The sequence below is a fragment of the Mobula birostris genome, chromosome 17 (genome assembly GCF_030028105.1).
Source record: "Mobula birostris isolate sMobBir1 chromosome 17, sMobBir1.hap1, whole genome shotgun sequence".
NCBI classification, from domain to species: Eukaryota; Metazoa; Chordata; class Chondrichthyes; order Myliobatiformes; family Myliobatidae; genus Mobula; species Mobula birostris.
In genome coordinates this window covers 26,674,853-26,689,500 of record NC_092386.1, presented here as the reverse complement: position 1 = coordinate 26,689,500, position 14,648 = coordinate 26,674,853, and the positions used below count along the sequence as shown (strand labels likewise).

Below are 14,648 nucleotides of genomic sequence, written 5' to 3'. Positions count from 1 at the left end.
GCAGAAAGGAAATTATAGACTGGTTAGCCTGACCTCAGTGGTTGGGAAGATGTTGAAGTCAATTGCTAAGGATGAGATGATCGAGTACTTGGTGACACAGGACAAGATTGGACAAAGATAGCATGGTTTCCTTAAGGGAAAATCTTGCCTAATGAACCTGGTGGTTCAATGAACCTTTGATTTGAATACTAGGTAAAGCGGATGCAGTGGATGTTTTATATTTGGATTTTCAGAAGGCCTTAGACAAGGTGCCACGCATCCATACATGAGGCTGCTTACCAAGACAAGAGCCCATGGTATTACAGGAAAGTTACTGGTATGGTTAGAGCATTGGCTGATTGGTAGGAGCAGCGACTGGGAATATAAGGATCCTTTTCTGGTTGGCTGCCAGTGCAGGGATCGGTGTTGGGACCGCTTCTTTTTATGCTGTATATCAGTGATTTAGATGATGGAATAGATGGCTTTATTGCCAAGTTTGCAGATGATACAAAGATTGGTCAAAGGGCATGTAGTGTTGAGCAAACAGGTAGGCTGCAGAAGGACCTGGACAATTATCAAAATCTATTCCTGGAATGCATGCAGGCTAGTGACCTTTCTGCTTAGTAACCTGAATTGTTAACTAATAAGATTTTATTTCATAAATACCATAAGACCATAAAATATAGGAGCAGAATTGGGCCATTTCTCCCTCGAGTCTGCTCCACCATTTCATCATGGCTGATCCAATTTTCCTCTCAGCCCCAATCTCCTGTCTTTTCTCCCTATCCCTTCATGCCCTGACCAATCAAAAATCTATCAACATCTGCCTTAAATATACGTAAAGGCTTGGCCTCCACGGCTGCCCGTGGCAAAGAATTCCACAGATTCACCACTCTCTGGCTAAAGAATTACTCCACATCTCCATTCTAAAAGGATGCCCCGCTATTCTGAGGCTGCGTCCTCTGGTCTTTGACTCTCTTACATCCTCTCTACATCCACTCTATCAAGGCCTTTCACCATTCGATAGGTTGCAGTGAGGTCACCCCACATTCTTCTGAACTCTAATGAATACAGGCCCAGACCATCAAACACTCTTCATATGACAAGCCACTCAATCCTGGAATCATTTTCGTGAACATCCTTTGAATTCTTTCCAGTTTCAGCACATTCTTTCTAAGTTAAGGGGCACAAAACTGCTCACAATACTCCAAATGAGGCCTCACCGGAAAGTCTCAACATTACATCCTTGGTTTTGTATTCTAGTCCTCATGAAATGAATGCTAACATCGCATTTTCCTTCCTCACCACAGACTCAACCTGCAAATTAACCTTTAGGGAATCCTGCACGAGGACTCCCAAATCCCTTTGCACCTCAGTTTTTTGTATTTTCTCTCCTTTTAGAAAATAGTCAACACTTTCATGTCTTCTACCAAGGTAACGTCTGAGTTATAACAACCGACACAATATGGCTGTGTACATGCCAACAAACTGGATTGAAAAACATCCTTTTGCACTTCTTTACCACTACTGAGCTTGCAATTTTTGGTAAGTGCTGGAGCGTTCATTTCTTGCTCTCAGCTCACAAATGCGCTTTCAGCTGTGATCAACTGGAAAAAATATCTTAAGATGCCAATCAGATATCCACAGAATATATTAGCAATCTAAATGGTAAGTTTCATTGGCCATCATTGGCTACAGTTTATTGTAAAATGATTGTCAGATTGAACGAAGAACAAATTATAACATATCATCAATAGGCACATCAAAGGAAATTAAGACACAATTGATAAAATTGCCAACATTTTTTGCAAGGAAAACACCACTGGGGTTCACATACCAGGTGGCTTGACAAATCCTGTCAGCAGTTTACCTGTGCTTCTCTGATAAGCTGGCAGTCTTGTCTGAAACCACGCAATTGGTACAGAGTCTTAGAAAACCTTGGCATGAGGATTGCAGAAGCTCTTGAGACAAATGTGAGAAAAATAAAGCTAGAATTTACATTGCACAAGTAATGATTACCCTTTGTTAAAAAGGGTAATGGAAACAAAGAACTAATAAGCTGTCTCAGTATTTTAAGCAATGGTACACATATCTTCTTTGGTCAACTCTGACAGTAAATGTGTTGATTAGGAAAGAGATTTTGGGATTATAAGGGATAAACCTAAAAAACCATTGGGTACATCAACAAGCCAGCTGAGATACGAGTTTGCCTTTGCAAACAACAGCATATAATTTAGAGAGGTTTTATTTTGCTCTCCAAGGCATTAATTGAATTAGTTGAGAAGCGTATGTAGTCTTTTTCATTTAAAGAATAATAATTTTTACAAAGTTCGCAGGTGAATATCAAAAAATCAAATGTGGCATTCAAAAAAATAAGATTTGGCTGATTTTCTTTGACCTAAATCATAGTTATTTAAAGAAATTTTCTACTATAAAAGGAAATAATAGTAAAGCCTGGTTTATACTTCAATACAATGAATGATTACCTGCCAAGGAATATAACAAAATTAAAGGAAAATTCTATGTGAAGAGGAGTATTGGTGGGGGTGGGAATCAACAAGAACGTGACTGAAGCTGGTGTACAGAAGAAGGGAGGTAAGAATTATTTGTGAGGAAAGGTGGATGGGTTTCCTTTAGTCTATGCACTTTTGTACACTTGATTATATTTTTTAAAAAATGCTTTAACTGGCATGTACATTTTTAGTCAACCAGTTGTGAATTTTAGAATAAATATCCTTCTTCCATTTGAACTTCTTTTCTATTAATTCAATGAATTGTAGTTCTGAATTGTTGAGAAATGGTTGAAGCTGTAAAATATAAAAAGATAGGAATAAGAAGTGTATAGGAGTGCTTTATAAATGAAAAATATCTATAGCATGCAAATAGATAACACTGGCTACTTGTAATGCTCTTGTGTACTGTACGTGAGTTTTTGGTACAGATTCCCATTGTGTATTTTGCATTCTACAGAAGCTCCCACCACATTTAGTCTTCCTGTCTATCTTGATGCTCAATAGGTACACTCCCTAACAGAACATTATCCCTAATAAATCTTGCCCTGACAGAAAGCCTGAGCTCATCTGTTACTGAAATCTCATCCAGGTTTTTGGTCCTTGCAAACATAGTTACTCTAATCTTTGCTTAGACAGTTTCACACCACTTTCAACATTTAAATTGACAAAAATGCACTGCCTGTATCAAAAATTTTCCTCGTTAAAGTGCCATTTTAAATACTCATCTAAAGACCCATTCCATCCCCCTCTTACATCCGAAATCATTTTTCCCCTTTACTCCAGCCGCTTGCATTTTAATCTTTCCTTCATCCCTGGTGACAGTCCTTATTTACCCAAACAAATTTCAAGTGTCTGCACCCCACTGATTATGCTTTGGTTGCACTTCCCAATCTGCTACTTTAGTTTTTAAGATCTATTTAGTTACTTTGTGAACGAAGCTGAAACTATTGAGAAATGACATACCACTGATACAGCTAACATAGGGGGAATTACAGACAAATGAGCTCTAAGGAGCTGGGGAATGCAGGTTTGTTTGGATCAAAGTTCAATGATAGGAGGCCCAAGGAAAATTATCCTGATGGGTCTTGTTATTGGTTTTCATTTCCTTCACAAAGAGGACAAAAACTGGCTATGGGAGAGAACTTCTAGGTCTTGGGGACCAGTTTGCAGTGTATATCATCAATAGTATTGTTCCTACTGTACCAGAGTATTGGTGTTATTATATTTATGGTAGAACCTGAATTTTGGTTTACCACACCTCCAGAAATATCCTCAAACTGCTTAGGAGCCATTGTGTTTCTGGCTTTTCAATGTTACCCAGCGGGGTTGGCCTGGAATCCAGAAGGGGTTGATCATGATAGAAGTGCAAAGGAAAATGGCTGAATAGGTGGTGACATAACCATGATGTTCCCTCAGTCTGTTAGACAACTGGGCTTGTACCCTTAACCCTGGTATCTGCTGTCGTAGTGTTCAGCCATTTTCATTTTTCAGATGAGGCAAAACAATTCCACATTGTGAAGGATTTCCACTAATAAACTGTCAAATAATATATTGGGTTGAGGAACTAATAAAATGTTTTTTTTAGATACTGACCCCCCCCCCCCAGATTAAATGCCAAATATTTGTTCCTTAGTAATTATAAAAATCTATTCTTGCAATCCATGTGGAAACCATTGAGAAATTTCATGACCCTGATACAATGATTCAAGATTTAGGCAGTTTCTACATCCTGTAGTTATACATTTGATTTTACTTTGAAATTTTAGCTCTGTTATTTTAACTATTAGAATAGTAATCATACAGTCTCTCATACCTCTGGGTGTTCAAAGTCAGATGCAATGTCAACCAGTATCCAGGATAAAATTTCCCATTCATAGATGTCTGTATACCTACAGAAAGGCAAAAATATCTTTATAATATTAACTGAAAAGTGTTTAATAACAACTTATCTCAGTTGTACTACTTTTGAAAAAAACGGTCACAAGCTTGTACTCTCGATCTACATTTTTTTAAACACAGGATGCAGAATCATGCCCCAACTTCGTTCTGAGAAGTTATCACAGTTCTGGGATTACTGCCTTTTGGAAGAGACATTGAACTGTGGACCACTCTGCTGTTTAGGTGAGGATACAAGTTATACAATATCTTATGAGTAATAGCACACATACCCACTGTGATTAATCAATTGCACTAAACGTGATCATATTTCCACAAGTATATCTGTGGGCTGTACTTTAAAACATAGAGATTAAGAAAAGTATAACTTTTAAGACAGCATTTTTGGGAATAATGTCAAAGTAATGCAACTTTATATTTTTCTAATTTGTTATAAAATACGTATATAATCCTAGGCACAGAGAAAATAATCAACTCTTGCTTTCCTAAATGCTCTAAAAGTAAAACATTTTGGATCATCAGCAATTCAACTAGGTAGTGCACATGGCAAATGTTCACCCAAACCAAACCACCCTGAAAACTCCTTTCTGTGGACATCCTGTCAGTGCCAAAACCTGGAGAGTTTTCACTACACTTACTATGTCAAGCAGAAGGCTGATGTAAGAACAGAAAATGATGAAGGTCAGGCAGAATTTGTTGAAAAAAGAAGTTGTGCTTTGAGACCATCAAACGTGCTTCAAACTGCAGATCAGAGGAGCGAAGGGAAAAAACAGAAATGTTCCTCACAGAGCAGATGTCATCCGCTTGAGTATTCTCTTCAGATTCATAGTTATTTATCAAATGAATATGGAGTTACGAAGTGAAATGCATCATTTGCATTAACAACCAACACACCTAAGGATGTGCGGAGGCAGCCTCCAAGTATCACCACAAATTCTGGTGCCAACACAACATGCCAAAAATGCTTGGCAGAACACCGTGGAACACAACACGGACAGTTCTCCAACTCAAGGGCAGGCATCCGCCATTGGGCTATGAGCTCCGGACATTTGGGATTAAGGATGACTTACTTATATTCTGGTCTCTTTTTCTCTTTCACCTGATACTGTCTGATCTGCTAAATGTAAAACGTAGAACAGTACAGGCCTTCAATGCCCCTTTTATCTATTCCAAGATCAAGCTAGCCCCTCCCACAGAGCCCTCTATTTTTCTTTCACCCAGGTGCCCACCTCAGAGTCTCGTAAATCTTCCTAATGTACTTGCACCTAACACTAACCCTGGGATTCATGCACCCACCACTCTCTGTGTAGAAAACAACTCTACCTCTGACATCCTCCCTATACTTTTCCTCCAATCACCTTAAAATTGTATTCTCTCATATTAGCCATTTCTATTCAGGTAAAGGGCAGTAAATGCCTTATATTTTAATTCACCTCTATCAAGTCACTGCTCACCCTCCTTTGCTCCAAATAGAAAAGCCCGAGCTTATTCAACCTCTCCTTACGTACATCAACTTTTAATGTACTTCTAATGGGAATGTCTATATCGAACACTTCTTTTGCTGAATGACATAGGAATGTTGTTGTTCCTCTCCGCGCCTTGTGGTGCATCAGGTAGCAAACTTGCCGTTTCTTCAGCATTTGTCTGTTTTTTCATGAGGCCGAATAGCTAGCTCAATGCTCAACCCAGCACGGACAGAAAGTGTGCAAGGAGCTGGCCGGATTCAAACCTGTGACCACTCGCCTCAAAATCCGGATATGGATGTCACTACACTGCTGGCCGGTAACATAGAAATGTACCATCTGTGAATTCATGCATCTTTAAATATAGCCACTTACACATATTTGTCCAGACTCCTTTGTTTTTGGAGGTCAATGTGGCCACAGATTTTTGTCCATGATTTTCATCTGAAGAAGGGTCTGCATCCTAAGGGTTGCAGGCTCCCATATGGAGCAGGTGCAAGACCTCCAAATGCTGGTGCAACAGAGATCCCTGCAGCTCTCAGACCTACACTGCCTACAGGGCACTAAGTATGTCTCCACGGAATGCTCCCAGTGCACCGGAAGGATAAGTGAAACCATGGCCAACGTCCACAGAGTATAGCCCACCCTCACCCATTCACCGTGGGAGCAACACACACAAAATGCAGGAGGAACTCAGCAGGCCAGGCAGCATCTATGGAAAAGAGTACACAGTTGACATTTCGGACTGAGACCCTTCATCAGGACCCACCTTGGGAGCATGCCATTCTTTCTGTGGTTGAGACCAGACTCCCAAAGGGATGCCCTCTCAGGGCTCTGGGCTGGGAGCAGGTCGCCGGGCAGGGTTCGCCATGGCAACCATTGTTGATGTGTAACTTCATCACAGGATGAAATTGATCTCCACCCAATAAATAGCAGCAAGCAAGTTCAGTTCCTGAAGTCAGACACAGTGATAGCACTTCTGAGTACTACAAACCAGGACCAGATAGTTCTTGGTTGGTTGGTGCCCATGGTGGTGCAGGGGAGAATCTGTTATGCCCCAGACCTCTCTCGATCTTTTTTGAGATACAGACCTGTAGACCACATAGCCGTTTTGAGGAAGAATCGAGAGATCGGAAAGAAACTGGTACAGGTATTGCACAGTCTGATTCAACTATTAGGAAAAGGGGAGGTGCAACGAGACCTGGGTGTCATTATACACCAGTCATTGAAAGTGGGCATGCAGGTACAGCAGGCGGTGAAAAAGGCGAATGGTATGCTGGCATTTATAGCAAGAGGATTCGAGTACAGGAGCAGGGAGGTACTACTGCAGTTGTACAAGGCCTTGGTGAGACCACACCTGGAGTATTGTGTGCAGTTTTGGTCCCCTAATCTGAGGAAAGACATCCTTGCCATAGAGGGAGTACAAAGAAGGTTCACCAGATTGATTCCTGGGATGGCAGGACTTTCATATGATGAAAGACTGGATGAACTAGGCTTATACTCGTTGGAATTTAGAAGATTGAAGGGGGATCTGATTGAAACGTATAAAATCCTAAAGGGATTGAACAGGCTAGATGCAGGAAGGTTGTTCCCAATGTTGGGAAGTCCAGAACGAGGGGCCACAGTTTGAGGATAAAGAGGAAGCCTTTTAGGACCGAGATTAGGAAAAACTTCTTCACACAGAGAGTGGTGAATCTGTGGAATTCTCTGCCACAGGAAACAGTTGAGGCCAGTTCATTGGCTATATTTAAGAGGGAGTTAGATATGGCCCTTGTGGCTAAAGGGATCAGGGGGTATGGAGGGAAAGCTGGTGCAGGGTTCTGAGTTGGATGATCAGCCATGATCATACTGAATGGCGGTGCAGACTCGAAGGGCCGAATGGCCTACTCCTGCACCTATTTTCTATGTTTCTATGTAACTCAAAATACAAGATCCAATTCATTGGAGTGTGTTTACTTTGCAATGTAGCAGCTAGTGAGCTTCCCCCAAATTATACGGAAGAAGTCAAGGTTATACAAATCAAGGCTTCACCAGATGACACATTTGGGACTGCTATATTGAAACAATGATGATCTTTGAGCAATCAAAACAGAAAAAAAAACAAAGCAGATGAACATTCAAAGAACTCTTGAAGGCAGTGAGAACGATTTGCTGTTAGGACTGAAAGGATACTCTGTGAATGATAGTAGTGATGAAAAAAATAATCGTGCCTTGTTAATTACATAGTTTATAGTGACATTTATAGTAACCACTTGTAAATATTTTGTAAAAAGCCTTATTTTGTTTATTGAGATTACTAATAAATGCATTTAACTGTTAAAAAAAATTAATACTGTTTCTCTCTCCATAGAAACTCCCTGATCTGCTGAATACCTCTATTGTTTAAACGTCTTCTATTTGATACCTCCAGCTTTTGCAGTTTTGCTTTTCTTCTAGCCTGTGCAATTTTGCACTGCAAACCTCACGAAAAATATGTAATCTTTACAGGTCTTCAAGAAACAGCTGAAACAGATTTTAATATTTAAAAAAAGCTGAAAAATAAAAACAACATTACACTAGTGTTGATGAATATATAACTAATATATTTTCTCAATGTATAAATGTATTAATATATTTCTCTGTACATATACACATATATAAAAAACTACACATACACTTACTCACTCATTCAGTGGCTGCTTTATTAGGTACACCTGCACATTAAAGCAAATATCCAACCAACCAATTATATGACAGTAACTTAATGCATAAAAGCATTCAGACATGGTCAAGAGGTTCAGTTGTTATCCAGGCTAAACATCAGAGTGGGGAAGAAATGTGATCCAAGTGACCCTGACCATGGAATGATTATAGGTGCCAGACGGGGTGGCTTGAGTATCTCAAAATCTGCTGATCTCCTGGGATTTTCACGCACAACAGTCTCTAGGGTTTACAGAGAATGATGCAAAAAACATAAAATATCCAGTGAGTGACAGTTCAATGGGCAAAAAGAAAAACCCTATTTCTCTCCCCACCGACGCTTTCTGACCTGCATATCTCCAGTACCGTTTTTTTTGACAGTTCCTGCATTTGCAGTTTTGTTTTTCTTCTTGCCTGCATTGTGTTACATTGAAAACCTCACAAAGAAATATTGTGATTTTTACAATAACTTTAGAATAACACACGATAGAGTGTTAGGGTCATTAAAAAGTTGGGAAGGAGTTTCTAGGCTCGTTCTATCACATGTTTTAATCCGTATCAGGCCAGGTCATAACTTGATCCAACCTAGTCTCTCCACTCTTGCCTTCCAAATGAAAGTATTATGTTTCATAACTGCAGAACATAAACCTTAAAGGAAAAGACAGCGAGCACCTTAGCTTTCATGTTTGCTGTTGTGTGCTGGGGCAGCAGGCTGAGGGTGGCAGACACCAACAGAATCAACAAACTCATTCGTAAGGCCAGTGATGTTGTGGGGATGGAACTGGACTCTCTCACGGTGGTGTCTGAAAAGAGTATGCTGTCTAAGTTGCATGCCATCTTGGTCAATGTCTCCCATCCACTACATAGTGTACTTTGTAGGCACAGGAGTACATTCAGCCAGAGACTCATCCCACCGAGATGCAGCACTGAGCGTCATAGGAAGTCATTCCTGCCTGTGGCCATCAAACTTTACAACTCCTCCCTTGGAGGGTCAGACATCCTGAGCCAATAGGCTGGTCCTGGACTTATTTCATAATTTACTGGCATAATTTACATATTACTATTTAACTATTTATGGTTCTATTACTAGTTATTATTTATGGAGCAACTGTAATGAAAACCAATTTCCCCCAGGATTAATAAAGTATGACTATGACTATGACTTTACTGAAGTGAGATGCACGTATGTACCATGTGGTGTTAGCATGCAATTCACATATTTTTACATATAACCTACAATTAATTACACTGGACAACAAAGATTTTAATTTCTGAATACATTTGGGTGTATCTTATGCATTTTGGGCTACTGATCATAAAAAATCACTTTGAAATTTCCCTTGAAATATTGCAGAATATTGGTAGCTCAGGTTGGCTATTTGGAAATTTGGTTGAGTGACAAATGTTTGCAGACATTTTGGCCCCAGTTGAGAAGCAATCATCAGTGCATAGTTGAGGGTGTTGTCTCCTCAGAATGCTGACTTATATATACGTTGGAGGTGAATGCCCCATAGCCTTTACGTTATGTTCTCTTTCCACTGCAGAGAAAAATTATGCATGGATTGACAGAGAGGCCTTGAGTCTGGTTTGTGGTGTAAAACGTTTCAAACAGCATTTGTATGGGAGACTTTACCCTCATCACTAATCATCAGCCACTAGTGTCCATTTTCAATCCACAGAAAGGTGTTCCACTCACTGCAACAGCATGAATACAGAGATGGGCTCTGTTTCTTGGACGATACAATTGCAATATTGAATTCAAGAGGACAACTAAGCATCGAAATGCTGATGGATTGTTCCATTTACATATGTAAAAGGAAATTCTGAAAAATGTACAAAAGAGGACACTCCTCCTGACATATTCTCCCTAACACAAATTGAAAGTCTCCCAATTACGGCAGAGATGATCCAGAGAGAAACCAGAAAAGACCTCACCCACTCTGGACAAACATTTCCACCAAGCCATTCATAGCTCGCTGGTATGGTGCAGATGTAATATGTCGTATTTCATTCATTTCCAGGAATGACTGAAATGGTTCCATCACAAACTGGTCCATTGTCACTGACTAAGATTTCTAGAACAGGTCCCCAACCTTTTTTGCACTGCGGACCGGTTTAATATTGACAATATTCTTGCGGTCTGGCCAACGGGTGGGGGGGGGGTGTTAATCACGACCGGAATATAGGTGATAAGTCAACTATAAGTCACTTATAAGTGGCTAATACACTCAATTTTGTTTCTAAAAGGGTTTATCTAACGAATTTAATATTAAACACACAGCTCATATTTTCCTCGCATGAATATAGTGATCTCAATTATAAGTCACTTATAAGTCAATAGCATCATAATATTTTGTAACATTTGGATATTAAACACACAGCACATATTTTCCTCGTATGAACGTATAAAATCATTGCAACACACCAATATCGCTGAATCAGTGGGAGCCCTGGGCTTGTTTCCCTGCAACAAGACGGTCCTATGGAGGGTGACGGGAGACAGCGATACTTGAAGGAGGTTCCTTATGTCCAGTCTGTTCCACAATTTAGTTTTCGTTGCATTCATTGCAGAAAACTCCGCTTTGCAGCGATATGATGTTGGAAATGGAAGCAATGTTGTCAGTGCTTTCGTGGCTATCTCAGGATATTCAGCCTTGACTTTGATCCAGAATGCCGGCAGAGACGTTATGTCAAACATACTTTTCTGCCCGCTGTCATTTGCAAGCTCAAGGAGTTGAATACATCAAGAGAAATGTCATCTATCACTTCTAACATGTGACAAGACTGCACCTATACCATAAGGAGAGGCATCACAGGTAAGACTGGACGATGTGAATCATACTTTGAGTACAGTCTCCATTTCCTTTACCTCTTTGAAAACCACCTTGCATTACTTTGTCCATTGCCATTTCAACCCAGTCTATAGTAATAAGTTCAAGGGGTGGAGCACAGTAAACAGGATTGGCAAGAACCTGTTGTAGTAGTTGAAAAATCCTAAAAAGGACCACAACTGTGACACATCCTTTGGTGCTTGTATTTTCTCAACACTTTTGTGTAAATCTTCTGCGTCAATAGGGTGACCACAGTAAGTGATGTTTAAAGAATTCACACTTGTAACATCATGCTCTGAGTCCATAATCTTTTCATCTTTTTATCACTGTTTTGAGATTTTGGAAATGTTCCTTATCATCCTTACTGATAACAATGATGTCATCCAGGTAACACTGAGTACCTGGACAGCCTTGCAGCACCTGGTCCATAGCTTTCTGCCAGGGTGCAGATGGCTCTCCAAAAATAAGCTTATTATAGTGATAAAGCACTTTGTGAATGTTTATGCTGAGAAATACTTTAGACTCTTTTTTCCATCTCCATCTGTAGGTAGGCCTCAGCTAAGCCCATTTTGCTGAAGTGTTTCCCTCCAGAAAGTTTTGCAAAGGTATCTTCTATCCTAGGCAGAGGATATTGATCTACTTTCAGTACTGGGTTGATGGTGGCCTTAAAATCACCACAGATCCTGACAGACCCATTCTTCTTGGCTTCTGGGACGACTGGCATTGCCCATAGGCTCCAATCAACCTTGGAAAGAATTCCTTTAGCTGTCACATGATCAAACTCACTGGCTGCTTTATCACAGATGTTATAATGAACTGGGTGTGGCACATGGGTGTGGCATTTTCACTTATCACTATTTTACCCTTTGAGTTTCCCAATGCCATCCCTGGACATTGCTGTGGCATCGTCCAGTACCTTTCTTAATTTACTTTTGCTTGATTCTGTTACAGGGTATGTGGCATACAAATGGTGGATGGATCTTCAGTCAAGTTGTAGTTGTCTCAGCCAAATATGTCCCCATGATGCAGCACCTCCTCTTCTTATCACACACAAGCTCAATGTAGTTTGTTGGTTGTTGTATTTTACTGTTACAAATATATCATTCCCACAGGAGATATCTTTTCTCCAGTAGAAGTTCTTAGTTGGATATCTTCAGGCTTCAGTTCAATATCTTCGAAGTGCTGTTCAAATGCATTTTGTGGAATGACTGAAATCGCTGAGCCAGTGTCCAATTCCATTTTAATTAGTTTGCTGTTCACTTCTGCTGTAAGCCATATTGTTTGTTCATTGTTAGTTTTCACAATGTAAATCTCAAGGCTACTCAGTCCTGAGTCACTCTAATCTTTATTGGACTTTTCATCAACAGCACGCAGATTAATATTCTTCTTGAAACTACATCTTGACTTTTTAGCTTTTTTCTCTTTCCCGTGTAGTCCATTAAACCTGCATTGGTCTGGTGTATTAGCCTCTGCCACATAATTTTTTGTCAAGCCAGTTCCTATTTAGACACTGCAATTTTGTTCACTCTCACTTTGTTAATGAGACTTGCCAGAGGAGAATGGCCAGTCTTGTTCAAGCTGACAGGAAGGCGACTAACTCAAATAACCATGTGTTACCGAAGTGGTGTGAAGAAGAGCATCTCTGATTGTGCAACACATCGAATCTTGAAGTGGATGGGCTACAGCAGCAGAAGACCATGAACATACTGTCAGTGGCCACCTTAACAGGTACAGCCATTGCCAGGCAGATTTCACCATGTTGATATGTACTTAATTACAGAATGAAATTAATCTCCACCTCATAAATAGCAGCAACAACTTCAGTACCTGCAGTCACTCATAGTGATTTCACTTCTGAGTACTACAAACCAAGATCACGATAGTTCTAGCTTGGTTGGTACTCATGACGGTGCAGGGGAGAATCCATTATGCCCCGGACCTTTCTTGATTTTTTGAAATACAGATCTGCAGACCATATGGCCATTTTAAGAAAGAATCAGGAGATTGGAGAGAAGAAGCTGGCACAGGTACTGCACAGTACCATTCCACTGTGAGTACAGCATCCAATTCTTTGGAGTGTGTTTACATTGAAATGTAGCAGCTAGTGAACATCCCCCAAATTACGGGCAATGAGTCAAGGTGAAACAATCTGAGCCTTCACCAGATGACGTGCTGGTGACCTAGCTTGTTTTTGACATATTCAAACATCTGACATTCTTTAAGCAATCAAAACAGAAACAAAGACAACAGAGCAGACGAAGATTCAAAGAAGTCTGGAAGGTCGTGAGAAAGATCTGTTGCTCGGATTGAAAGGACATATTGCAAGTGATAGCAATGAATTCTGTATCAAGTGCCTCCTTAATGACTTGACATAGCTTATAGTAACATTTATAGTAACCACTTGTAAATATTTTGTAAAATCCCTTATTTAGTTAATAGGAAAAATCTGTACTGCTACTAATAAATGCATTTAAACCATGAAAGATAACATAAACAAAACATTTCTCTCTATAGATGCTTCCTGACCTGCTGAAAATCTCCAGCATTATTTGTTTTTTATTTGACTCTTTCAGCATTTGCATTTTTGCTTTGTTTCTTGAATGTACAATGTTGCACGGCAAACCTCACAAAGTAATACGGTGATCTTTATAGGACTTTCAAAATAAACTTTAGAATAACACCCAATACAATATTAGGGCCATTGAAAAGTTGGGAGCCAGTTTCTAGGCTTGTTCTATCACAGATTTCAATCTGATCATAATTTGATCCAATCAGTTGCCTTCCAAATATGTGACACTTAAGAAACAGTTGAAAAAGATTTCAATATTTAAAAAAAATGAGCACGTTAATAAATAAGAAAACATTACACTAGTGTTAATTAATTTAAATAGAAAATATACAGAAATATAAAGGCAAATAGATACAATAATTTTTCTAAACTTGTCTTTTTAATTAAGGTCAGTCATACCAGTTAAAAGAATGGGACCATATAAGAGGCACTGGCTACATTTTGTATAAAGCTGAGGAGCTGGGTAAGTAACATCCAATCCTTCAGCTTTAACAAGTTACCAAATACCGCTGACTCAATGAAATGAATAAAGTGAGAGTGAAAGGCCTGATGCATGTGCATCTGCCACATAACATGTTCTATTCTTCTATGCTGCAGACAAACAACAAACCTTTGACTACCATTGAGTTGACTAACATTTTCATTGGTCCCTTACAGGTAATTGATTCTGTTAGAATCCTGCACTGTCCAACTTGACACAGGCATTTGGGCTGACTCC

General features: G+C 39.7%; 1 protein-coding gene across 2 annotated transcripts in view; it reads right to left on the bottom strand.

Annotated features, from left to right (window-relative positions):
- LOC140211574 (aminopeptidase Q-like) overlaps positions 1-14,648 on the bottom strand; it is a 193,081-nt gene that overhangs the window by 32,406 nt on the left and 146,027 nt on the right. The window contains exons 19-20 of one of the 2 annotated variants that reach the window (XM_072281418.1): positions 4,306-4,381; positions 2,676-2,786 (exon numbers count right to left, since the gene is read on the bottom strand). In XM_072281418.1, coding sequence (XP_072137519.1) covers positions 2,676-2,786; positions 4,306-4,381 — 187 coding nt within the window. Of the gene's footprint in view, positions 1-1,648; positions 2,787-4,305; positions 4,382-14,648 lie in introns of those variants that run through there. The other variant, XM_072281417.1, reaches the window with a different exon arrangement.